Source organism: Rhinatrema bivittatum, chromosome 2 (genome assembly GCF_901001135.1).
Source record: "Rhinatrema bivittatum chromosome 2, aRhiBiv1.1, whole genome shotgun sequence".
Classification (NCBI taxonomy): domain Eukaryota; kingdom Metazoa; phylum Chordata; class Amphibia; order Gymnophiona; family Rhinatrematidae; genus Rhinatrema; species Rhinatrema bivittatum.
The window spans coordinates 763,962,131-763,989,347 of NC_042616.1; the positions used below are offsets into that span (position 1 = coordinate 763,962,131).

Consider the following 27,217-nt stretch of genomic DNA (forward strand, 5'->3'; position numbering starts at 1 on the left):
TTAGGGCAGAAATATTACCAACTAGCATAGTCTGCAACATTCAGAACACGATGGCATGAGTAATGTGGCTCAGAAAGCAATATAGCCAAGAACTACAGCTTTCTGGACTACATCTTCCACCACCTTTCAAAAGTGCAAGCCTTGAAACACCCTCCCCCTTAAAAGTCTGGACTGATGGTTCCTTTCCCCTCTGATTCAGGCCCAATGTTTCCAATCTTGTTCTGCAGCTCAGAAAAATCACTCCCTCCCGATCACTGTCCCCACAATGCCTGGGATCATCCAGTCCCATTTTGAAAGATGGCACTGACAGGGCAGGAGTAAGGGGGGGGGGGGAAATCACATTTGCCCCCCAGTAGGATCACTAGGGATTTACTAGTAAGCCTTGGGAGAATTTAGGAGGTGGAGATTGGTTCTCTCAAGGGTTGGACTGCGTCTAGCCCATTTTTTTCTTTTTTTTTAATTTATGGGCTGGCTAAAGGGTGTAGGGAGGGTACACCCAATATACCACCAGGGAACTGGCTCATGGGGGAAATGAAACTATGATTGGGCTGTGTGACCACTTTAAGGATGCACCCCAATGCTCTTGAGGGAGTTAGTTAAGCCTCTTGAAATTAAGTTATTTTCCCATAGCAGCACAGTGTGTGAAGACTTTTCACATGCGTTACTCCCTGGCATAATAGCTTCTTTGCATGAAACAGAGCTCATTAGCACAGCGCTTCCCGACCTTTCCTGGAGGCACACCTAGCCAGTCAGGTTTTCAAGATTTCCACCATGAATGTACATGGGATAGATTTACATACACTGGCTCTCCAATATGTGCAGATCCATCTCATGCATATTTATTTATTTATTTATAGACTTTTATATACTGGTATTAGTAGGGACATCATGTCGGTTTACATAAGAACAAAAGGATTGAAATTACAACATAACAGGGGAGAGGAACTGGGAAAGTGGGATAACTTAAGCGCAGCATAGAAAGAAAGGTAAACGACCATAAGAATTGAACTAAGAGGAGCCAAAAACATAAAATGGAAGGGGTATCATCAGATGGCATAGCTTGAGGAGCGTGGAGGGGGAGGAGGTATTATTCTGGGTAGGCACGTTTAAATAACCAGGTTTTTAGTTTCTTCTTAAATTTGATAGTGCATGGTTCAAGGCGCAAGATGGGGGGGGGAGGGTGTTCCAGAGTGACGGGCCAGCAATTGAGAGGGCACGGTCACGTGTGGAGGAGAGGCGGGCTGTTTTAAGTGAGGGTACAAATAGAGAGCCTTTCTTAGCAGTTCTGGTAGGTCTGGTGGACTGGTAGGGGTTAAAAGGGAAGTCGAGCCAGTTGGAGTTGTGAACATAAAAGAGATTTATGTATAATAGTCAGTGTTTTGTAATGGATACGGGAGAGGATCGGGAGCCTGTGTAACTCTTTGAGTATGGGGGTGATATGTTCACATTTGCGGGTATTTGAGAGAATTCGTGCTGTTGCATTTTGCAGCATCTGTAACGGTTTTATCGTAGAGTAAGGGAGCCCTAGGAACAGGGCGTTACAATAATCTAATTTGGAGGGGATGGTGGCTTGGATCACTGTGCGGAAATCCTGGGTGTATAGCAGGGGCTTCAATTTCTTTAAGACATTGAGCATGAAGAAACCTTCTTTGAGAATGGAGTTAACGTATTTCTTCATGCTTAATTGCTGATCAAGGAGGACTCCAAGATCTCTTACAGCTGGTTGCGCTGTGGTAATGTTGAGTTTGGGATCACTCGGCAGGGAGGAAGGGGGAGAGTGGGGAGAGATAATGGTGTTCACAGAACCACAGAAATATGACAGCAGAAAATGACCATGTGGCCTATCTAGTCTACCCATCCACATCAACTATTCAGCTCAATATATTCAATACAGATATCTTGAAAACCAGACTGAATAGGTGCGCCTCCAAGAAACATGTCAATTGCATACCCAAGCTGCACCAAGTTTAGAGGCCAGCAAATAACGCATGAAACTTGCAAATTCTACACATTATTTCAATTTTTGATGCACCAATGTGTTTTACTATACAAAAAACGTTTTAGCATAGCTTAGTGAATAGGCCCCAAAGATATCAATATAAAATAAATGCCTGGACCATAGGTCGCTATTGCCACTATAAGTTTAAAGCTAATAAAATATTATGATAGTAACTTTTAAACAGGTGCAAGGGCGGCACGTTTTCCGGCTCGCACCCACAGACGTGGCTATTTTATAACATATGCACCCATCTTGTAAAATAGGCTGACCGCGCACATGTGTGTGCGCAATTTTAAGTGGGTGCGTGCAAATCCTGCTTCCACCGCATAAGTGGGGGGGGATTTTAAAAGGGGCAAGCGTCCACGCCATTGCCAGTTTCACCAGTTTGTTCCCAGTCTGCCCAGCCAAGGGACAGGACTTCCCTCCCACCCACCCCCCTAGTTTAAACAGCCTCCCTTTCCCCCCTGTTAACCCAGACCCTTAAAACCCTGACATGCCTAGATTTTTTTTTTATTTTGTTACTCACACGCCATCCATAGCAGAAGTAAAGTTACGCGGTAGGACACCCGGTGTGTGCTAGGGCGCCTAAGTATTTACACGCTGGTTTCACTGAGAAATCCGGGAATGCCCATGCCCGGCCAGGCCACGGCCCACCCCATTTTTGGAACTTTTCATGTGTGCGTATGCACGTAGTCGGGCGGCTTTTAAAATCCGCTCGGTGCACGCCGGCCCAACATATTCATATACCTCCCAGTTTTGACACACTTCGGGCTTTTAAAATTCACCTTTATATTTTTAACTTTTTTGGTATCTAAAAGCAAAAATTCTCAGAGATCAATAAAACCTCACTGGAAGGTCTTATATGATCTTTAAAACCAATAGGATTTCTCCTCTTTCTTACCTATTCTAGGAACATTAATATAGGGGAAACCTGTAGGACATAGGTGATTTAATAATACAGTATCCTTTTTATGTAACCATGACTAATGTACCCAAGAAACCCACATTATACTCAAGAATCAAATTATGCAACATTTCTATCTTAGGGCCTCGTTTATTAAGCATTTTTCCCATAGACACAAAATGGGAGAAAAGCCTTAGTAAATCAGGCCCTGATTTTTATGTAGGGCTTGTATTTATCAATGCAAAAGCCAACATCTTAAGGATATATTTATCTGTAACCAATACAGTAGCCTTTTGTACTGCCACTAAAACGTTCTCGTTCATAATTCATTCCTTACTTTCTAGATCTAAAGTGAGTACTGTAATGGCCATTCCCACCTAGTACCCTCGTTTTCCCACTGAAAAATTACCTCCAGACTACAAGGCCTCTCAGCTCTTCTTATGGAGGCACTACCCTGCCGATCAAACTGGCCTCTGCCCGTAATTACTGACACCCTTAAGCCTTCTAATTCAAGTCAATTTTCACCCTGAAATCATTTAGACCAGCAAATTGTCAAACCATAAAAGAAAATCCAGTAACATATATATATATTTTTATTTTTTTTTTATACTATTACTTTCTCTCTTCATCCTTTGGTGCATTGTGTTGGATTATACATCATCATTACATCTTTTCCACTGCAGAAGTGCTATCTTTCAGGCTCTAAAGAGGTTTGGGATATTGTGCCCCAAGACCTTCTATACAAACTCCTTTCCTTTTCTAACATTTGGATTAAAGTACCTGATATTATTGGATTAATAGATAAACAAATGCACTCACCAGATGTGCACTAATACGTGTGTGCCACATATCCGCTTGCTTGGGCGTCATATCAGGAATTGACAGGCCTAGTCTTGAACATACTGCTTCAACATAACCTGCAAGACTGAGAGAAAGTATTTATGTTATGCCATACACACAAAAATGCAGTACGCAGATTGCTTTTAGGTTTCTTCCTTTCCAAAGTCTTGGACTAGAGCTTAGAACCAAAGAGACAGTATTTTCCTGCATTGTTCTGTTTAAATATATGTGCCAATAAATGTCTTCATCATATAAATGATGGAAACTTCAACATTAATTTTCACACCAATTTGCTATTGTGAAAGGAGACCTCATATACAATACAAGAGAGTTTTCCTTCTGTAGCTCTCTCTCTCAAGTGTGGGATTTTTGTTTGTTTTTTTTAAACATACACCACTACTGATTGAGCAGCACAGTATCTTACTGTGTATACTTTATTTATAATCATTGGTCTCACTAAATTTTGTAAAAATTGTTTAGTTGCTAATTTAAGCTTTTTTTGGAATAATCAAATGACACTTATTGTTTCATGGTGAACTGAAGGAGCTCTAATAACAAGGTATCAAGTGATTACATCATATTAGCAGTTTTTCATTATATGAGTAATAAATATCTTCAGGCTAAGGCAACTGGGCTCTTGCTTCTGATCTGGTCTTCTCCAGGCTGGTGATTAAGTGCAGATTGAGTAGCCACGCCCTGCACTGTGAACAGGAGGGCTTGTACTGCTCAGATTAGATTGAAAGCAATCAAATTAGTGGGGGGGGGGGGGGGGGGTTTACTACTTTAGATAATCATAAAACAGTTCAATGGTACACACATAGGTTTGGTTTCCCAGGTAATCACAGTACAGCAAATTAACAGATGACGTGGCTATCCTGAAAACCTGTTTGCTGCCCTCAAGAACGTGCATCTCTGAAATAGCTGAGAGGAAATTTTGTATTTGGTAATTCCATTTTTGTTAGTCTCACCTCAGGCTGAACCAACAGTACACAACACCTCTTGCTGGGGATTTATGTAACTATCAGCAGTTCAACTTGCTCATGTTGCCTGTGCTGGGAAGGTCCCTCCTTCAATGTACGCTGCCTAAGCTCCATGTGTTATGTCTACTCTCCCATCAAACAACTTCCTCAGCAGTACTTGTAACACTTAACTAAGGAAGTCAGAAACACCAGCCACTTTCCCTGACTTGTCACACTAGCTCCACAGCCCAAAACTTCTCTCCCATCAGATATAAATCCTCCAACGAGGCCACTATATCGATATTCAAGGCGCTCCTAAATCCTGATGTAGCTCAGGAAATCGCGGTGCCACCATTTTTTCTATGAGCTTTCCCTAAGAAAGGCAGAACTGAAACGGGTCTGTAGTGGTCCTACATGCATTGTTATTTACATTGTTATTCTTACTCCACCTTTTGGCACTTCAAAATGGATTACATTCAGATACTGTAGGTACTGCTAGATCTAACGTAGATTTTTTTTTTTTTAAAACAATGGTCTAACCACATCCAAATGAATGGACTGGTCTAGACTGGTATGAGATTAATTGAAAAGGAATTAGCAGGCACAAAATTTCTTCTTCTGTTTCATCTCGCCCAGTCAGCTCAAAGCAGTAGCTCATAATGGTGCTGATCACGACTAGTAAAACTCTTCATCCAACCCCACATCCACAGATGCCCATCTATAAATCCAATACTGGTTTGTTAAGGTATGCAGTCATTTCCAGATTAACACCCTGCACATCTTAATCAGAGATGGCTCTACCATCTGTTATGACATCGTTACTCTCTTTTAGTGTGTGTCTTTACAAATTCCAAAGGTTGAAATATTTCTGCCCTACAACTCTTAATCAGCCTGGAAAAATTCTTAGATGCTGACTAACTTATTTATTCCATGCTTTACAGAAATATGATTCAAAATGATTGATAGCAATAAAACGTCAAACATCTAGTGATGTCCAGAAAGCAAGTTCATTTCTACATCTGCTTTAGGTTTCAAGGCTAAGGAAAGCAAAACAATTGCCTGGTTCAAATGAAAAACTGAATTCACCTTCAAAACAAACCTAGCAATACAATTTTGTCTGGAAAAAATGAAGAAAAGAAGCTACAAACAAAAGTGCTTTATGTTCATGGATCTTTCAAGCAGAGTAAATTGCTAAAAGAAAAAGCCTTAGCAGACAAAAAAAATGCAAAGCAACTGAAGCCAATACCTCAAAGAAGACTTCATTAGTGCATTTAAATCCATCTTTAAACTCTATGATGGCAAGGGTTTAAATACTACTGGCTTGACCAATCTTGCCCATTCCATGAACAAATATATCCAGAAGAAAAATTTTCTCTTCCATCTTTCTTAAGCTGTGGAAAATGGAACCGGAACTCTCAGAATGCTAGCTTTTTTTGTTGTGTAGCCCAAAATCATTTTGATATATGTGTGGGATGCAGAAATCTCTCTCTTAAAATCAGAAGGACAACTTTACATGAATTATATAAAGCTTTTCACAGAAAACTTTCTTGAATCCAGGAAACCTCTGATGATTTTCTGACTAGCTTTTTCTTCACAGGGTAAACATCTCAACTTCTAGGCCACCAAATGACTAGAATTCAGGTCCCTGGATGATTTTTTTTTTTGTTTTGTTTTTACATATAGTAAACCTGATGGGCTTCACCATCAATGAATCCACCAACTCCAAAGTCATGGGCAACTTGATCAATCAGGAGCTTCTAAGATGATTACCACAGAATATCTTATTTCCGGTACTCAATGCTGACCATAGTGGAAATAGGTCAAGACAAGTTTAACTCCACCACTGAGTCAATATGTCAGTGTTCATTGGCCATGGATCTCTGGATGTGCTGAAATACCCATTAGTATTTTGCTGAATTAAGCCCTCAAATCCATAACTGACAAGTTAGCTAAAAGTCTTCTTAGTTCAGCTTCTATCCCAAAGGAGATGATCTGATCATCCATATACAGAAAACCTCCTTGCTATCAACATTACCAGTAGTTTCATGAAATCCAGTGGGGCTGATACAAAGCCAAATGTGAAGCCTGTATTGGATTCATTCACTGTCTAACACAAGTATGAGATCCCAATTGCCCCCCTCCTCCACCAGTCACCAAAGGTTATGAAGATTCAGATCTAATCTCCCAAACTAATAATCTGGATTACTGATACCAAAATATTTTTGTCTGAAATGTTTTCTGCATCACTAGAGAATCCTCTTGACCTTCTTGGTGACTAAAAAAAAAAAACCCCAAAAAAACCCCCACAAACACATCTGGGAGTAAATTCCAGATAACTTCTTGGTTGTGTGATCTAGTATCATTACCCCATTTCAACCTCACCTCTCCTGAAGTAGAAAGGCTGCCTTGCTTTCTGCTGGGAACTTAACAACTTTGTTTAAATGCAACCTGAAAGACTGGAACCCTTCAAACAGTAGCTCCATAAGGTGAAACTTTTTTTTAAATTAAATTACAAAGCTTTGATTTCTTGATTTAATTTGTAAATTTGTCTTTTTTTGGGGTGGTCCTCCTATCATGACTCCTATTTTTTATTTAAGGTTTTTCTCTTTTTTTTCTACCTTGTTCATTTCATATTTCTACCCAGTTTTGTTATACTACTTCATTTGCTAGATGCTAATATTGTTTCTAGAGTTTCTCTGCTGTCAAGACTTAGAATGTGAGACTTATTTGATTCTCTGGCTGGGTGTGTGTGATGAGTCTAAAATGCTTAATTGCAACTGTCACAGCGCTCTATCAGAAACAGGGAAACACAGAATATGACAGCGAATGACGACCATAAGACCTACCCAACCTGCTCAATTTGCTTCCTCTGGCAATACCATAGACCAGGCGACCTAAACTTTATGATTAGAGCCACACTGAACACTCAAATCGCCGAGGGGGCCAAATGAAAAATGTTATAACCTTTCCTCTCTCCGGCAATCCCTTGTAGTTTTTCCTGTCTCCTTTGTTTTCTAGGGGGTGGGGAGAGAAGAATATGGCGGGACTCAGGACTCCAAAATTTTCAGAAAGATTGGTGGCCAGTAAGATTTTCTAGTCACCAACTAAAACAAGCTGTAGATAAGGACACCTGTCAGTTGTAGCACACAATTATAAAACAAAAGTTGTATAGAAAATATGAGTTTAATACTGCAAAAGTTGCATATTCAAATCACTACCAAAAATATAAAATGTTTTTCTACCTTTGTTGCTTGAGAGGTATTCTTTTAATTGTAAGATTCACACTTTTTCTTTCTATCCGCCTTTTCCTAGTTTTCATTTTACCTTTCCTTGTGACTCCTTTCTCCAACTCTCTCTTGGCAACAATCCTCTCATTTCATTTGCTCTTCTCTGCCTCCTTTTGAAGTTCAACCCCTCTTCACTTCTCCCCCTCTGGCCTCTCACCTTTGCTCCAAAACTCCACCCCCAACCTCATCTCCATCTCCACTTCTCCTCCACCTCACTTTATCTCTTTCTTGATTCTCTCTCCCTTTCCTATCATCCTCCCCCTGCCTGGCTAAACTGAATCTAAGCCCTGAACTTTCCTGATTTCTCTCTCTCTCAAACTTTCATCTCCCCCTTTCTCCGAACCACACTCCTCCATCATTTTGTGTCTGTTACACCTTCCCAGATCCTCCTCTTCATTTCCCACCCCTCTGTGCTCTTATCTAGCCCCAATGATCCCCCCTCAGTGCTGCCATCTCCCCAGCTGATAGAAGCAGGATGCAGGTGAAAGTATCCACTGCAGGGACAGTGAATGAGTGCATTTGTACTCACCGTCCCCCATGGTGGTCCTGCTGCGGCCTCTAATCGTATATTCAGGAAATGGTACTGCAAGTACACGTGGCGGCAGAGCCACAGCAGAGATGCTGAGCGCAATCTGCAGCTGCAGGCTCCAGGTGACCTGTATGTCTGGAGCCCTGGATTACTGATTCAGTGGGCTGTAGTTTGGGGACCTCTACCATAGGCGGCCTCTGACTTTCCCTTCTCTTCTTCCCAATTAAGAGCCATGTGCACTTATCCAAGCTTTTTTTTTTTTTTTTAGTCTGGAGAAATTTAAACTTTCTGTTGCTTGGTTTTCAAAATAAGATTAGAGGACCTTGTACTGCTTTTGTTTTCAAACTCTGCTCTAGCTGGGTAGTACTTCATCCCTCCGTCCTCCCCCACTAATTGCTAGTTTCCTTACTAGCAGGCCGATACAGTACAGTGTACTCCGGCGGAGCGCACTGTTAACCCGCATTTGGACGCGCGTTTTGGACGTGCTAGCTTTACCCCTTATTCAGTAAGGGGTAATAGCGCGTCAAAAACGCGCGTCCAACCCCCCCCCCAAAACTAATAGCGCCCGCAACATGCAAATGCATGTTGTTGGCCCTATTAGTTATTCCCACGCGATACAGAAATTAAAATGTGCAGCCAAGCCACACATTTTACTTTCAGAAATTAACGCCTGCCCAAAGGCTGGCGTTAATTTCTGCCGGCACCGGGGAAGTGCACAGAAAAGCAGTAAAAACTGCTTTTCTGTGCACCCTCCGACTTAATATCATAGCGATATTAAGTCGGAGGCCCCAAAAGTAAAAAAAAAAATTAAAAATTGGCCGGCAGCCCGCGGGTCGGAAGACGGACGCTCAATTATGCCGGCATCAGTTTTCCGAACTCGTGGCTGTCAGCGGGTTTGAGAACCGATGCCAGCAAAATTGAACGTCAGCTGTCAAACCTGCTGATAGCCACCGCTCCTGTAAAAAAAGGAGGTGCTAGGGACGCTCTAGTGTCCCTAGCGCCTCTTTTTACCGCAGGCCCCACTTTGCATAGGCCACCCTCCTGAATCGCGCGCCCAGGAGAGTGGCCTGTGCGCGCGCCGGGAAAGCGGGCGCTCGCCTGCTTTCCTGCAAGTTTTTCTGAATCGGCCTAATAGATGCTTCTCACAAAAGAGGAAAGCTCCTTCTGAAACCTTGCTCATTAGGGGAAAACATGCCCAAGCTCAGATCTGATATGCAGAAACCTTATTTCAAAACAGTTATAAGAATCAATTAGCAAAATTATTATTTGAAAACTGATCTATTTCATTTGATTTTTTTGTTTTGTTTTGTTTTTTTTTTTTGTTTTTTTTTTTTTAACAGAAATAAGGTTTATATGTTGGAAATAGTGCTACGCAATAAGATGGCCAGCAGTTTTTACCAAAACCTTCTAAAGGCTGCAGGTATGCCCTTCAAGAGAGCATATATTCACACTTTACAGAGGAAGGAGGATATGATAGAGGCATTCAAAATACCTCAAATGAAGCAATACTGCAGAAGATGCAAGCATTTATCACTGGGCTCACTTGGGAATAACATAAGAAAATATTTACCGTATTTTTCGCTCCATAAGACTTTTTTTTCCCCCAAAAGTGGGGGGAAAAATGTCTGTGCATATTATGGAGTGAATATTAAAAAAAAGAAAAACCCAAAAAAACCTAACTACAACCCCCACCCTCCTGGCCCCCCTCCCCCCCAAGACCTGCCAAAAGTCCCTGGTGGTCAGCGGGGTTTCGGGAGCGATCTCCTGCACTTGGGCCGTCATTTGCCAGTAACCAAAATGGTGCCGACGGCCATTTGCCCTATGTCACAGGGGCTACCGGTGCCATTGGTCAGCCCCTGTGACATAGTAAATCAAAATGGCGCCGATGGCCCTACTGGCAGCCGACTGCTCTTTGCCCTTACTATGTCACAGGGGCCGACCAATGGCACCGGTAGTCCTTGTGACATAGTAAGGGCAAAGGGCCGTTGGCGCCATTTTGATTGCTGGCAGCCGACGGCCCAAGTGCAGGAGATCGCTCCCAGTCCCCCGCTGGACTACCAGGGACTTTTGGCAGGTCCTGGGGGGGGGGGGGGGGGGTTGTAGTTAATTAAATTTAAAGGGTTGAGATGTGTTGTTTTTTTTCCCATAGAAAGATAACTATAAAAGTTTTCTGATCTGGGGAGTGGACCGAAATGGCCCTCCCCAGACCCGAAAACGAAATGTAGAAAAAAAATTTTATGCACTCCTCTAATTTGCTCCATAAGATGCAGACGCCCGGGAATAGAGCCGGTTTAGCACACCATTTTTTTTTTTTTTTTTTTAATTTTCCCCCTCTGAATCCTAGGTGCATCTTATGGTCAGGTGCGTCTTATGGAGCGAAAAATACAGTATTTTCTGAAAGGCTGATAGATGCATGGAACAGATTGCCAATTGTGATGGGAGGCAAAAACATGAAAGTATAGGATAAGCAAAGAGATTCTCTAAATGAAAAGAACAGAGGATAAAACCAAATATTAAGCTTCCCTTCCCATTACAATATAGTAATAAAAAAAAGAATTAAAAATTTAATTAAAAATTTATATTCCACCCATATACAACATTCATAAAAACATGAAATAATTAAAATTGATTAACATAAAATAAATTGTTTTAGAAAATAATTAAGCAAGTTATCTATAGGCTTTACTAAAATACAGTGCATTCAGAAAGTATTCAGACCCCCTTCTTTTTCCACATTTTGTTACATTACAGCCTTTTTCTAAAATGGATAATATGCATTTTTTCCCTCTTCAGTCTACACACAATACCCCATAATGACAAAGCAAAATCAGGCTTGTAGAAATTTGTGCAAATTAATTAAAAACAAACAAACCATGAAATCACATTTATGTAAGTATTCAGACCCTTTACTCAGTACTTTGTAGAGGCACCTTTTGCAGTGATTACAGCCTCAAGTCTCCTTGGGTGTGATGCTACAACCTTGGAGGACCTGGATTTGAATTTTCTCCCATTCTTCTCTGCAGATCCTCAAGCTCCGTCAAGTTGGATAGGGAGCATCGAAGCATAGTTATTTTCAGGTCTCTCCAGAGATGTTCAATCAGGTTCAAGTCCAGGCTCTGGCTGGGCCGCTCAAGGGCATTCACAGACTTGTGCCGAAGCCACTCCTGCATTCACCTGGCTGTGAGCTTAGGATTGTTGTCCTATTGGAAAGTGAATCATTGCCCCAGTCTGAGGTCCAGAGCACTGTGGAGCAGGTTTTCATCAAGGATCTCTCTCTGTACTTTGCTCCATTCATCTTTCCCTTGATCCTGACTAGTCTGCCAGCTAAAAAACATCCCCATGATGCTGCCACCACCACACTTCACCATAGGGACGGCATTTGCTAAGCATTCAAGTGAAAGAGTTTCATCAGACCAGAGAATCTGGTTTCTCATGCTTTGAGAGTCCTTTAAGTAATTTTTGGTAAATTCCAAGCAGGTTGTCATGTGCCTTTTACTGAGAAGTGGCTTCTGTCTGGGCAATCTATCATAAAGGCCTGACTGGTGGTGTGCTGCAGAGATGGCTGTTCTTCTGGAAGGTTCTCCCATCTCCACTGCAGAACTCTGGAGTTCTGTCAGAGTGACTATCGGATTCTTGGTCAGCTTCTCCCCCGATTGCTCAGTTTGGGCAGGCGACCAGCCTGAACTTCTTCCATTCAAGAATGATGGAGACCACTGTGTTCTTCGGGATCTTCAACGCAGCAGCAATTTTTTTTGAATCCTTCTCCAGATCTGTGCTTCGATACAATTTTGTTCCTGAGGTCTACAACAACTTTTTATTTCATGGCTTTGATTTTGCTCTGACATGCACTGTCAACTGTGGGACCTTATATAGACAGTTGTGCGCCTTTCCAAATCACGTCCAATCAATTGAATTTAGCACAGGTGAACTCCAATCAAATTGGGAGAACCATCTCAAAGATGATCAATGGAAACAGGATGCACCTGAGCTCAACTTAGAGTGTCATAGCAAAGGATCTGAATACTTATCTTTCATTTTGTGTTTTTTTTTTAATTAATCTGCACACATTTTTACAAATCTGATTTTGCTTTGTCATTTTGGAGTATTATGTGTAGACTATTGCAATTTTCTTGAACCTAGACTACTGTAATTCCCTATTTCTAGATCTACCTGCATACCTCTTAAAACCATTACAAATACTGCAAAATGCCTCAGCAGGATCTAAAAAATTTGATCACATTTCTACATCACTGATCTCATTACACTGGTTACCAATTCACTACCAAATCCAATTTAAAGTACTAACTTTAATTTTTATCATTTACTCAAGTAACATCGATATGATAGGCATAATCACTGCAACCTTACACTCCCAAGCGATCATTAAAATTCCAAAATAAGGGATTAATGTCCATCCCCAACATACAAAGCTCAAATCTGACACAGGTAAGGGATAATGCCTTTTCCAAATCTGTGGAACTCCCTGCCCAGAAGGCTATGATTGATTCCTGACAAAAAGAAATTTAAAAAAAGAACTAAAGACATGGCTCTTCAAAAATGCATACAACCTAATCTAACCTCTATAAGAAGAAAGGATCTATAAATGACACAAAACTAACTAAATAATGCTTGAATAGAAATTCCTTTACAAATCATCTCAAGATAAAGTGTTGAACAATTAGTCATGCTCCCCCTACGTAACGATTACATTTTACCCTTGTTTTGCACTATCAATCTTTCTAGTATTGACCTGCATTATAAATGTATTACACTGACTTTTATTCTATTGTCCTTTCAAGTATTGACATGTTTTATGAATGTACTGAATTTGACTTATGAATGTGAAGCCCTCAATGATGAATGTCTCCTCAAGTAGTCAAGAATCCTTGATCAATGAAATGTATGTATATTGTGAATCGTTGTGATCTTTACTGGATTGACAGTATATCAAATGCTTAAATAAAAAATCATAAGAGTGAGGAGGGAAAAAAATGCCTATTATCCATTTTAGAATACGGCTGAAACATAACAAAAGGTGGAAAAAGTGAAAGGGTCTGAATACACTATATAACAGCCTTCAGTATTTCTTTATATTTTGCCCCTTCCTCAGCTCCACTGGCAGAGTATGCCAGAATACTGGGTCCACTTGCGAAAAGGCCCTGGTTTGTGTCTGCTGCAACTTTATACGCCCAAAGAACTGGAACTGCCAGAAGTTTTGCTCTTGAAGACCTTCATGTACGTGAAGGCATACAGAACTGTAACCTACAGTGCCCGAATGTAATCTGCTTTCAAGTACTTAAAAGCGGAATAGAAAAATCTAAAATAAATAAAATGACCTCTTCCTTAAGGAACATGAATAGAATATAAGAGAAAGTTTACATGGGCCTAATGCTCTTTACCTGCCTCACATTCTCTTCTCAGTTTCAATGCATCTGTTCTTGAGATGTTATTGTGTGTCATAACTAATGTACGAGTTGTCTCGAAATGATTGGACCCGGTGACACCATCCCATATTCTCCGGAAAGCAAAGTTGTAAGAAATAATGTGTTTAGAACTTAAAACGTATTGTTCTAAGCCCCCAAAGTTGCAAAATAAATTTATGTTAATTTGGGCAATTACATTAACCTATTGCCTATGAATATATAAATAAGGTTTCATTTTTGTTGAGCTTTATCTTCGATAGTGAACTAGGTGAATATAAGTGCTCTAAGTTAGGGGTGGGGATGGACGGGGTGAGGGGCATTTGATGTTCATGTTATCAATGTTTGAAGAATGTATAAGTTTATTGAAAATTTAAAGATGACTTTTTTTTTTAAGTTATAAAAATGATCTCTACCCATCTCAGAACAAAACAAATCAATACATTTGATTCAATTTTAATACAGCAGAGCACTTTTTGTCTGGATAAAGGGAGTTTTCCAATAAAATAATTTCAGATTTAATTATATATTTTCAAGACAATGAAACATGGGCTGAAGTGCTTGATTATTTTTTCAGATAATGGAAATTTTCGGATGAAGGATATAAGGTGGTCTACTGCAGTGTTCCCCAACCAGTGTGCCATCAGACCCAATTAAATGTGCCACGAAACAATCATCATTGCCTGTGTTTGGATCCAGACCAGCATGTGGGCTCTGTTCTCAGCGCCTCACAAGAGCTCCTTGTGTAATCCTACATGCTTCTTCTTACTGGCTACAGTATGAACCCTGGAGTGTGGTAATTAATGGGCAGCATGCAAGATATAGATAGCCAGGCCCCCACTTAATTTGGCATACACAGTGCACACATTTCCTCAGAGTCCCTTCCAGGCTGAGCGTGCACTGAGCACTGGATGTGGCTCACTGAGTGTTGAGAGCAGCAGCAGTAGTAGAGAAGCTCCGGCAGCCACACGAGGCAGCCAAGGTAACTAAGTGAGCCAGGTGCCCACATCATACTGATATTGCCTCTCTCTTGTATATAGGGGGAACAGACTCATTGTGAGGAGTTCTGCCTCTTCTCTCCTTTTGTTTAAAAATTTGAGAGAGAGACTAATACGGCTTTCATTGCTTCTCCAGCTTTTCTTTTGATTACAAGAGTCCTCTGCATGCCCCATGGTCTGCCACAAATTTTGTTAATGTAGGTGTGCCTTGGGTTTGAAAAGGTTGGGAAACACTGTGCTAACGTGTAATTTCTATGTTGGGATCTGTAGCGGTCCGGATTGTTCAATTTTTCCAATAGGACATGTACTGGTGTTTTAGGGCCTGGTACAATATTTGCAGTGGTCTTTCCATATATTTGTTGCCATATGAGTTCTGGGAATTTGTGTTTTAGTATAGCGGGTTTGCTATATAGGTTCAGAGTGACCTTTTTTTTGCAGGGTCTTGTGTTACTTCACAAAGTGCCTGGTTATGGAGGGACTTTGTGTCTGTTACAGAAATTAACAAATTGAAATATTTTCCTATAGCGAGTTCAGTTCAGTTTCAGAGATTAGCCTCAATCAATGTAGTATGAATTTCTGCTAATTGATAAATGTAGGCATTTCTTATGGCTTCTTTTGTAGTCTATCCCCAAAAAGCACAGATGGCACATTCAAACAGTGACATGATTCCTGAAACATTTGTGTGTATGTATATATGATAGGTAGATATAAAACAAAATCTAATATTTAAAAATATTGGATTGTTCTGAGAAGGGTGGTGGTGGGGACATGTTGAATGTTAAGTTTAATTATAAAAATCTCAGGGGAGTGGGGTGCAGCTATGGGCCTGAAAGTTAATTGTGGAGGGTGGACACATGGCTGATGGTTCACCTAGGACAGTGGTTCTCAAAAAAAAGTCCTGGGGGACCCCCAGCCAGTAAGACTGTATGGGTGGACTGACTCAGGGACTGTGAATGCATGTTGGCTCACAGTCTCCATGCTGATTTTATTTCAAGTGCCTGCAGCTATTACCACTGCACAAAGATCAGTTTCTTGATAATGCAGAATTATGCAGATACTGCCATTAGTTCCAATCACTATTGTGATGTCTGTTTTTATAAAAAAAAATTTTTATTATGTGATTTGTTGCTCGCTTCGAACAGTGGAAAGTGCGAGAAATAAACATTTTATTATAATTATTACAGCATTGTGACCTGAGGAGCATAGGTGGGAGGAGAGAGTGAAAGAAGAAGGGAGAGCGCTACCACTGGGCAGGTGGTGAAGGGGGAGCCAGAAAGGGACCGATGCTGGGCAAGAGGTTGAGAGGCAGAGAGCAAGGTGTGGCTGCTGCTGCGGCTGGGTAGAGAAATGGAAAAGAAGATACTATTGAGAGGAGTCTCCTGCTGCTTTCAGGTGGACGTGAGAGAGAGAGAGACTGTTGCTGAGCAGGGAATGAGGAAGAGAGAGGAGGGAAGCTGTTAGGCAAGGGAGGAGTGGTAGAGATTGGGGGGGGGGGGCAGAAAGAAATGCTGGGCAGGAAAGGAAAAAAAAGGAGGTGCTTTGTTAAAGCCACAACTACCAGGAGAGCACCACCGGTAAGTGAAATGGGGAGGGAGAGGGCAGGGGCTGTATTTCTAACTATTTGCCCCGGGTACAGAAAAAGCTACTCCCAGTACCAAGATATACAACGAGTCTTCCATATCTTTTTTTTCCTTCCTGGTAGAAGGCTGACCCCTTTCACACCAAACTTATCCCAGAGAGCTGCATTTGTCCTGCTATTTTGACAGTGGCAACACCTGTTGAGTGGCACCTGCTTGATCTCTTAGTCATCTGAAGCTGCAGAAAACTTCCAGATGTCTACTTCTGTCTGAAAAGGTGATGGCTTCTTCCAGTGGTGTACACTGAGCCACTGCTGAACACTATTGGTCCAACAATCATGGGAATTGCAAGCACATGGCAGTTTTTCAGAGTGAACCCTTAGCTCTGTGGCCACTTTGACACACCATCACACACTGTTTTGAAGAATCCAACCTATTCCCTGACTCTAACAGGAATAAAGAAACAGGACCATATAACCCCTATAAATAAAAATAAATATTAATATCCTTACATTGGTTAACCATAAAATGTTGCATTGAATATAAAATACATCTCAATCTCCACAAATGTATGTAAAATTGCAAAGGGCCAGACAAGCTCTCAAGGCTCTGCATTTAGATGCTATTGATTTACAGCTACAGATGGTGAAACAAGAGCATTTTGAATGGGGTAAAAAAAGCTGGTAGGCTGCTGCCCCGAAAATTGAAAAAGCAAATGGCTCAGAATCAAATTACTAGGATCAGAGCTATTGATGGTTCAATCCTGGCCCTACCTGCAGATATTCAGCAGAGATTCCAACAATTTTATGGAAATCTGTATACAGCGGACTCAAGCATCCAGGAGAGAGAGATTATATCCTCTCTCGATAGGGTAGATCTATCCCAGTTAACGGATGTAGAAAAACAATTTTTTGAAAAAGAAATATCCCAAATGGAGATTAGGCAAGTAATAAAAAAGCTTAAGACTAATAAATCCCCTTGACTAGATGGGTACACGGGTCTTTTTTTTTTTTTTTTTTTATAAAAGGTTCATAGATCATTTATCCCCCCATCTAACTGAGATATTCAATGCCCTTTGAGATGGGAACTCGCTGACGGCAGGAGCTAACGTGGCCAGAATCACTATATTGGCCAAACCGGGTCGAGATCCCTTGGAGTGTGGATCCTACAGACCCATATCTCTGATAAATATTGACTTGAAAATTTTGGCCAAAATATTGGCTAATCGCCTCAATAGAGTAATGGCAAAGCTGACACACCCAGATCAGGCGGGCTTTATCCCAGGGAGAAAGGCTACAGACAATGTACGAAAGATATTGGATCTACTATGTGGGCTAAACAACAACAACAACTCCCTGCAGTATTGCTCTCTGTCAATGCAGAGAAAGCTTTCGACATAGTCCACTGGCCCTTCCTATTTAAAATCTTGGGGAGAATGAATTTCGGCCCTTTATTCCGGAATTGGCTGCACAGATTGTATGAAGTTCCGATGGCCTGAGTTAAAGTTAATGGAGTCTACTCAGCTCCTTTTCCATCCAGGGATGCCCATTGTACCCACTGTTTGCATTGTTTTTAGAACCATTTACCACTAGAATAAGAAGGCAATCCACTATCTCTGGTATACACGTAGGGGGCACAGACTATAAAATGTCACTTTTTGCTGATGACGTGTTTACATTGTCACAGCCACAGCAATCCTTGCCGGGGGTGGTGGACATGCTAAAAGGAATTTAGTTCTGTGTCGCGATTTCACCTCAATTTAGAAAAATCTGAGGTGTTAAATGTTTCGCTATCACCTGAGCAGGTGGCTCCTTTGAAACAGCAGTTTCCATTCAAATAGGCAGATAGGAGCATAAAATATTTGGGGATCTTAATTAGTAACAAATTGGAAGATCTTTTTAGTTTAAATTACACCCCCTTGGTAGCTAAGATATTTCGGGACCTGGATACTTGGGCTCATTTTCCAATAGTCTGGACGGGGAGAATAGCATTGATAAAAATGAATGTTCTTCCAAAATTCAATTACCTTTTTCAATCATTACTGGTACATATTCCCACAGCTGTACTGAAATGCTGGCAGAAACATCTGTTTGCATTTATTTGGAAGAGGAGGCCACCAGGGTGGCCAACGTTTTACATAGACAAATTAAGAGGAGGGTTGGGAGTTCCCCAGCTTCGATGGTATTATGCGGCCGCACAGCTTAGTACTATTTTCTCATGGCATAAACGAGGAGAGAGTCCATGGTGCGTGATCACTGAACAAGCGATATTGAGTGTAAAGTCAATCCAAGCACTTATCTGGCAACCCCGTGAGACATGGAGGATACAGGGTGCTTTTCCTCCGCCCCTTCAAACCACGCTCCACCTCTGGACACAGTGGTGACATTTATTAGTAGGATCACGGAGGTATTTCCCCACTACTTTTTTGTTTCATAATGTGAAATTCACTCCGGGATGGGATTATTCCCTCTTTGAGGAATGGAAAACTAAGGGTCTAATTACCTTGGGGAAGGTATGGGGACTGGAAGGGCTAATGCCATTTGCTCAGCTTCAGGATACATATCGGTTAAGGTCCTCCGCTCTATACTCCCATTTCCAATTACATCAATTTATTAGACGGGAAGCAATTAGAGGGGATCTTGCGATGGGGAAATCACAGTTTGAGGGATGGTGTGAAATAGAGGACCGCGTCAGTGGGGGACTTTCCAAGATTCATAGCCTACTCCAGAGGGATCCTGACCGCAAACCAGCATACAATCTGGCCTGGGAAAAAGATCTGGGTAAGATCTTATCCGAGGATGAGTGGAATCAAATATTTATGCATACTAAAAGGTGCTCCATTCTGAATTGCTCACGGAAAACAGCTATAAAGTATTATTTTGCTGGCATTTTACTCCCTGTAGACTTTATAGGGCTAGCCTATGCCAGGATGATTTATGCTGGAAGGGTTGTGGCCAACGGGGGACCTACATCCATATGTGGTGGAAATGCCCCAAGGTATGTAGGCTGTGGAACGATGTGTCTGTTATTATTCAACAAATCCTGATACAACCCCTTCAGCGTATGCCCGGAACAGGTACTATTAAATGAAACCAATGATGGATCACGGAGTGAGGGGATGTTGGTGCATCAAACCTGCTTGGGAGCCAGGTGCATATTAGCTGCAGCATGGAAACAAGCTATAGTGCCATCGATAGAAGTACTGCTTCTGAAATTGGATACAATGAGCACATTATACCAGGTTACCGCTCGTAAGCATCATGCACTTCCCAGATTCCTGGAACCCTTATTTACAATGGAGGACCACACTGCACCCCACTACTAAAGCAAACGATCAGAAACTGCCCCCATAGTGCGCTTGGAAAGGACAACACAGACTTTCTTTTGAATATCGCCTCAATAACTGCTTATTAGACTGTATACATAAATGATCCATTTGCAAATGTGGAGTTATATTCCTGCTTACATGTTACAATGCTAATATACATTCAATAAAAAATAATTTACAAAAATTCAAAGGCATGGCCTTCTCTCAGTTTGCTCATTTTTTTTGTTTTTACTAAGTTTCCCTATCCCTGGACTTCATACTATTATAATGGTACACAATGCTAGTTATTGTATCTGCTAACCCATTAAAACTGATTATCTGCTTTGAGAATACGCCTAACAGAATATCAAATGTTTGTAAATAAACAGCTATATCTTTTGTATATGGCTGAGTAAGTTAAAGTTATCCACTGATATTCAAAGATAGCTGGTTAGATTTTAAAGTTACATGAGTATACTGGGTATACCTGGATAAATTTATTCATCAATATCTACCAGATTTTTAAGCATACTGAATACTAGCCTACTGAAGCTAGCCAGATAACTGAATTCAATGTATATAATAAGTCATGTGTACAAATAGCAAAACAAAATGCTCAATATTTTTCTGACAATCTTGCACTGGTTGTTAATATTCCATTTACTCTGGAAAATAATTCTGATTGTAAATAATTCTGATCTGCCAAATGTCATGGTGAGATATGGATCAACTTCATTCCAATGGATTTAAAGAGAAACTAAAAAATAGAGGTGAGTTTTAAAAATTTAGCAAGACATTTTTAACATGCCCCTCAAAAATAGTCAGGGGTGGGGTACAACAGAAACATACATAAAAGTGTCAATAAAGAAAGTTAAATTAATAATTAAAAAAAATACATCCAAGTATATAGTACATAGATTCAGAGGAACGGCTCAGCAGATGGATTACTGGAATGCCTCAGCAAATAGATGGATTTTGAATTGTTTTCTACATTGTTTGGCATCCCGCAAGAGTCGCAATTGTAGTGGAAGAATGGTACAAAGTGAAGGACCAGAGATAGAAAAAGAGTGTTTGCATGTCATACTGCGGTGGGCAACCCTTGAAGAAGGGATATCTAGCAGGAATTGGCTTGAAGCCTGGAGAGTGTGAGCTGGAGTTGAAGAGTAGATGTGAACCAGGGTGATTTATTGTGGAGAAGACTATCTTGTGAACATAAGACTTGTCATACTGGGTCAGACCAAGGGTCCATCAAGCCCAGTATCCTGTTTCCAACAGTGGCCAATCCAGGTCACAAGTACCTGGCAGGATCCCTGGGGTTAGACAGATTCCAAGCTGCTTATCCCAAGAAAAAGCAGTACCTACCTGCAACTCCATCTCAATAATGGTTTATGGAGTTTTCCTCCAGGAAAATGTCCAAACCATTTTTAAATGCAGCTCTACTAATAGCTATCACCACATACTCAGGAAACAAAGTCCAGAGCTTAATTATGCATTGAGTAAAAACATTTTCTTATTAATTTTAAATGTATTATCTAGTAAGTTCATTGTGTGTCCCCTAGTTTGTACTTTTTGAAAGAACAAACTGATTAACATTTACTCCTTCCATTCCACTCATTTTATAAACCTCAATCATATCTCAGGTCAGCCATCTCTTCTTCAAGCTGAAGAGTCCTAACCTCTTTAGCCTTTCTTCATAGGGGAACTTTTCCATCTCCTTTATCATTTTGGTTGCCCTTCTCTGTACCTTTTCTAATTCTGCTATATCTTTCTTGAGATTTGGTGACCAGAACTGCACACAATACTCAGGATAAGGTCGCACCATGGAGTGATACAGAGGCATTATGATATTCTCTGTTTAATTCTCCATTCCTTTCCCAACAATCCCTAGCATTCTATTTGTTTTCTTGGCTGTTGCTGCACACTGAACATAAGATTTCAATGCATTATAAACGATGATGGTCACCGCATCTCAAAAAAGATATAATTGCGATGGAGAAGGTACAGAGAAGGGCTACCAAAATGATAAGGGGAATGGAACAACTCCCCTATGAGGAAAGACTAAAGAGGTTAGGACTTTTCAGCTTGGAGAAGAAACGACTGAGGGGGGATATGATAGAGGTGTTTAAAATCATGAGAGGTCTAGAACGGGTAGATGTGAATCGGTTATTTACTCTTTCGGATAGTAGAAAGACTAGGGGACACGCCATGAAGTTAGCATGGGGCACATTTAAAACTAATCGGAGAAAGTTCTTTTTTACTCAACGCACAATTAAACTCTGGAATTTGTTGCCAGAGAATGTGGTTCGTGCAGTTAGTATAGCTGTGTTTAAAAAAGGATTGGATAAGTTCTTGGAGGAGAAGTCCATTACCTGCTATTAAGTTCACTTAGAGAATAGCATGGTTACATGGAATAGACTTAGTTTTTGGGTACTTGCCAGGTTCTTATGGCCTGGATTGACCACTGTTGGAAACAGGATGCTGGGCTTGATGGACCCTTGGTCTGACCCAGTATGGCATTTTCTTATGTATGTTCTTATGATGACGCCTAGGATAGTTTTCCTGAATGGTGACTCCTAATGTGGAACCTTGCACCGAGTACTTATAATTTTAGTTACTCTTCCCTAAGTGCATTACTTTGCACTTGCCCATATTAAATTTGCCATTGCCCAGTCTCCCAGTTTTGCAAAGTCATCGTGTAATTTTTCAGAATCCTCTTACAATTTAACAACTTTGAATAATTTTGTGTCATCAGCAAAATTTGATAACCACACTTATTTTTCCCATTTCCAGGTCCTTTATAAATATATTAAAAAGCAGTGGTCCCAGAACAGATCCCTCTGACATTACTATTCACCTTTACCATTTAGCCTACTCTCTGTTTTCTATCTTTTAACCAGCTGGCAATCCACAATAGGACACTGCCCCCTATCCCATGACTTTTTAATTTCCTACGAGGTCTCTCAAGAGGGACTTTGTCAAATGTTTTCTGGAAATCCAGATACACTAAATCAACTGGCTCCCCTTTATCCACGTTTATTTATGCCTTCAATTAAATATAGTAAATTGGTAAGACAAGGCTTCTCTTGCCTGAATCCATATTGGCTTTGCCCCAATAAACTATGCCTATTTATATGTTCAGCAATTTTGTTCTTTATGATAGTTTCTACCATTTTGCCTAATGTCAGACTCACTGGTCTGTAGTTTCCTAGATCATCCCTTGATCCCTTTTTAAAGATTGGCATTACACTGGCAACCCTCCGGTCTTCAAGTACCATAGGCAATGTTAATGGTACAGGTATCTGGTACTGGAGGTGGGCTACTCTTCCAGGGGCCACCCTGTAGCTTACAAATTTCCAATAGCAAGTTTGCAATTTAATTCTCAGCTCTATCAGCACTCTGGGATGTATACCACCTGGTCTAGGTGATTTGCTATTCTTTAGGTTTGTCAATTTGCCCTAGTACATCTTTGAGGTTCACAGGTTTGTTTCATTTCCACTGAATCATCCCCCTTTGAATATCATTTCTGGTATGCATGTCTCTTACATCTTCCTCAGTGAAAGTACCTAATTGTGGAGTTCATTGGGGCCGATACCGTACATATGCACTGAGTACACTCAGCGCCCACTTTCCTAATACACTCCCAGGCACTCCTCCTGGGGGGTGCCATGTAATATTTAAATTAGGGGTCACATTATCAAATAAGCGCTGGGGTTGCTTGCGCGTCCCTAGTGCCTTCTTGAGAAGGGAGCCCGCGAGCATCGGCCATCTGCCGATAAGGAAAACAGACGCCAAATTTATCAGCATCTGTTTCAATAAACAGCGTACAGCCAGGGGTTCAAGAAACAGGTGCTTGTCTACAAAGCGCTTGTTTCCTACACCCGACTGCCATTGCTTTTTTTATTTTTTTTTATTTAAGATTTTTTTCTCTTACTTAATATTGTTGGGATGTACAGAAAAACAATTTTTTTTAAATTTTCTGTACTACTTTTAGGAGCGCTCAGCAATTAATGCCTGCTCCGGGCAGGCGTTGATTTCTAAGCGCAAAGATGAGCGTCTTAGAAGCACCTTTTTTTTTTTTTTTGCATTCAGAGTGAATAGCTAATAGCCTCATTCACGTGCATTTGCATGCGATGAGCGCTATTAGTTTCACTCCGATTTGGATGCGTGTTGTGGAGGCACTAATCCTTATTGCATACGGGAATTAGGTAGTGTCTATATAACATGCACCGCATTGCATCGGCCCCATTGTGTTTAAACACACTATTTTTATAGCCTTTATATTTTTGCAAGGTTGAGAAACAGCATGTTGAATCACCAGGCTTTTCTACCATTCATATGCACTCAAGTTAATGAAGTATAAAACACATTTTTATTTTTTCAAATATTTAAGTCTTTACCTAGATTTGTTAATCCCCTTAAAACAAGGCGATTTACAACATAAAGCATTCATAAATAGATAAAAAAATGAACATATAACCGTGTCTGACATTTTCACCATTTATGCTAAAATGTGTAAACTGACAAAAATAAGAGTGTGTCAAATATTAGGATGTAAACATTTTACACCTACAACGGGATTATACATCTCTTTAACCTTAATAAAACAAACTTACCCTAGTCCAGCTAAATCTGACACAAGATTCCCCAAAGCTGCAGCTGTAATTTTAAAAAAGAAACACATTTTCACTGATTTACACCAATTAAGACATTTGTCAGTCATCTTAGTACTAAAGGGTCAGTCCAAAACCTTGAGCACTGATAATTTATGTATTGGAAAAGGCTGAATCAATCAGAATAGCTTATTCAGTATTTTCTAGCAAGTAAATCCTCTGTAAGCATAAGCATGTGCCCAGCTCTATTTAAATCAAACTTCATTCATAAAGCACTGTTAAAAAGGAAAGAAAATACGATAATCAATCTCAATAAAAAAATGAGGTGCAGATGTAAAGGTTAAAAGTGTATAACAGGCATGGACATTGGTTAAAAATACAATCTTAGAAGAGTAGTCCAGATGTATTCCACGCATTAATAAAGGTGGAAGAAAGGCTGAACGATTATTGGCAAGGTTAAAAGGTGAGGTGAAAGTATTTTAGCCAAAAAAAAAATCCTTCAAAATTGAAAGAAGGATCAGAAGAAAATAGGAAAAAGCATAAGCATTGTCAAGTGAAAACATTGAGAAAACAGGCTAAGAGAGAATTTGAAATAAAGTTGGCTACTGAGGCAAAAAAACTCATAATAAAAACCTTTTAAAATATATCCAAAACAGGAAACCTGCAAGGGAGTCTGTTGGACTGTTAAGATGACAGAGGTGTTAAAGGGGCTCTTAGGGAATGAATTCCTTGCTTCTGTGTTTACTAATGAGGATGTTGGAGAGGCACCAGTTCCGGAGATGGTTTTCAAGGGTGATGAGTCAGATGAACTGAACCAAATTACGGTGAACCTGGAAGATGTAGTAGGCCAGACTGACAAACTACAGAGTAGCAAATCACCTGAACCAGATGGTTTGCACCCCAGGGTTCTGAAGGAACTCAAAAATTAAATTTCAGTTAGTTTACAAATTTGTAACCTATCATTAAAATCAACCATTATACCTGAAGATTGGAGGGCTCCAGGGATGATCCAGGAAACTATAGACCAGTGAGACTGACTTCAGTGCTGGGAAAAATAGTGGAAACTATGCTACAGATCAAAATCACAGAGCATATAGAAAGACATGGTTTAATGGAACACAGCCAGCATGGATTTATCCAAGGGAAGACTTGCCTCACAAATCTGCTTCATGTTTTTGAAGGGGGTTGTTAAACATGTGGATAAAAGTGAACCAGTAGATAGTGTATTTGGATTTTCAGAAGGCGTTTGACAAAGTCCCTCAAGAGTGGCTTCTAAGAAAACTAAAAAGTCATGGGATAGGAAGCGATGTCCTTTTTATAGATTACAAACTGGATAAAAGACAAGAAATGGAGAGTAGGATTAAATGATCAATTTTATTAGTAGAAAAAGGTAAAAAGAGTAGAGTGCCTCAGGTATCTATGATCTGGAAAGGAATACAACGAGTGAAGTGATTAAATTTGCAGATGATACAAATGAAGAATAAAACAGAAAATGTCATAATGCCTCTGTATCGCTCCATGGTGAGACTACACCTTAAATACTGTGTACAATTCTGGTCGCCACATCTCAAAAAAGATATAGTGGTGATGGAGAAGGCACAGAGAAGGGCAAACAAAATGATAAAGGGGATGGAACAGCAACCCTATGAGGAAAGGCTAAAGAGGTGAGGGCTGTTCAGCTTAGAGAAGAGACAGCTGAAGGGGATATGATAGAGATTTATTTATTTAGATCTATAAAATCATGAGAGGTCTAGAACGAGTAAATGTGAATCCGTTATTTACTCTTTCAGATAACAGGACTAGATGGCACTGCATGAAGTTAGCAAATAGCAAATTTAAAACAAACTGAAGAAAATTATTTTTCATTCAACGCACAATTAAACTCTGGAATTTGTTGCCAGAGGATGTGGTTAGGACAGTTAGTGGAGCTGAGTTTAAAATAGATTTTGATAAGTTCCTGAATGAGAAGTCCATTTACTGCTATTAATCAAGTTGACTTAGGGAATAGTCACTGCTATTACTGGTATTAGTTGAATGGGATCTACTTAATGCCTGGGTACTTGCCAGGTACTTGTAACCTGGACTGGTCACTGTTGGAAACAGGATGCCAGGCTTAATGGACCCTTGGTCTGACCCAGTATGGCAGCTTATTATGTTCTTAGGTTCTTATGCAAGCAGCATTTTTCAGTTTTTAATTTTTCAAAAAATGCAGAGAAATTAATTATGACTTTGAAAATTTACTTTAAGAGCATACTGCAATAAGCATACTGTCTGGAACAGTCTGTGTAAGTGTAATTTGTAATCCACATAAATCTGCTAACTTTTTTTTGCAAGCCACTGTATACATTTACCTTTATATTAACAAAACCGCCTATTCACCTGTCATTCGAGGCGGGTTGGGTGTTTAGTTCCGACAGTGCCAGACTAAATAAAAGATCATTCCTCCCACCATCTTTCACATGCTCAGAATTTGGTATTATAATAAAAAGTATCACTCATATTTTGAATTCAAATTGAATGAAGGTGACTAGAGATCCAAAATGGTGGCAAAGAAGATGCTGAGAACTCTGCGATTCTACTTTAATTACCTGTTCCATTCTATGAGGAAGTAGAAAGGATCGACAAAGAGGAAAACCTCAGAACCTCCTAAAACTACCCAGCTCCAATAAGCCTCAATCCCAGAGCTTATGGTAGCTTTACCTTCTATTTCATTGAATGGTGTCCGATGCTGGTTTGAGTAAGTTAACAGCTGCCCAGCAATGGAGATTTCTTATAGTTCTAATGGGA

The 27,217-nt window shown here is 40.3% G+C and overlaps 1 protein-coding gene across 4 annotated transcripts in view; it reads right to left on the bottom strand.

Annotated features, from left to right (window-relative positions):
* The window catches only part of TMEM65 (transmembrane protein 65), a 168,288-nt gene that overhangs the window by 2,389 nt on the left and 138,682 nt on the right, over window positions 1–27,217 (bottom strand). For all 4 annotated transcript variants that reach the window (XM_029591999.1, XM_029592001.1, XM_029591998.1 and 1 more), the window contains 2 exons: window positions 24,434–24,476; window positions 3,723–3,828 (listed from right to left, as the gene is read on the bottom strand). In XM_029591999.1, the coding sequence (XP_029447859.1) occupies window positions 3,723–3,828; window positions 24,434–24,476 (149 nt within the window). The remainder of the gene's footprint in view (window positions 1–3,722; window positions 3,829–24,433; window positions 24,477–27,217) is intronic.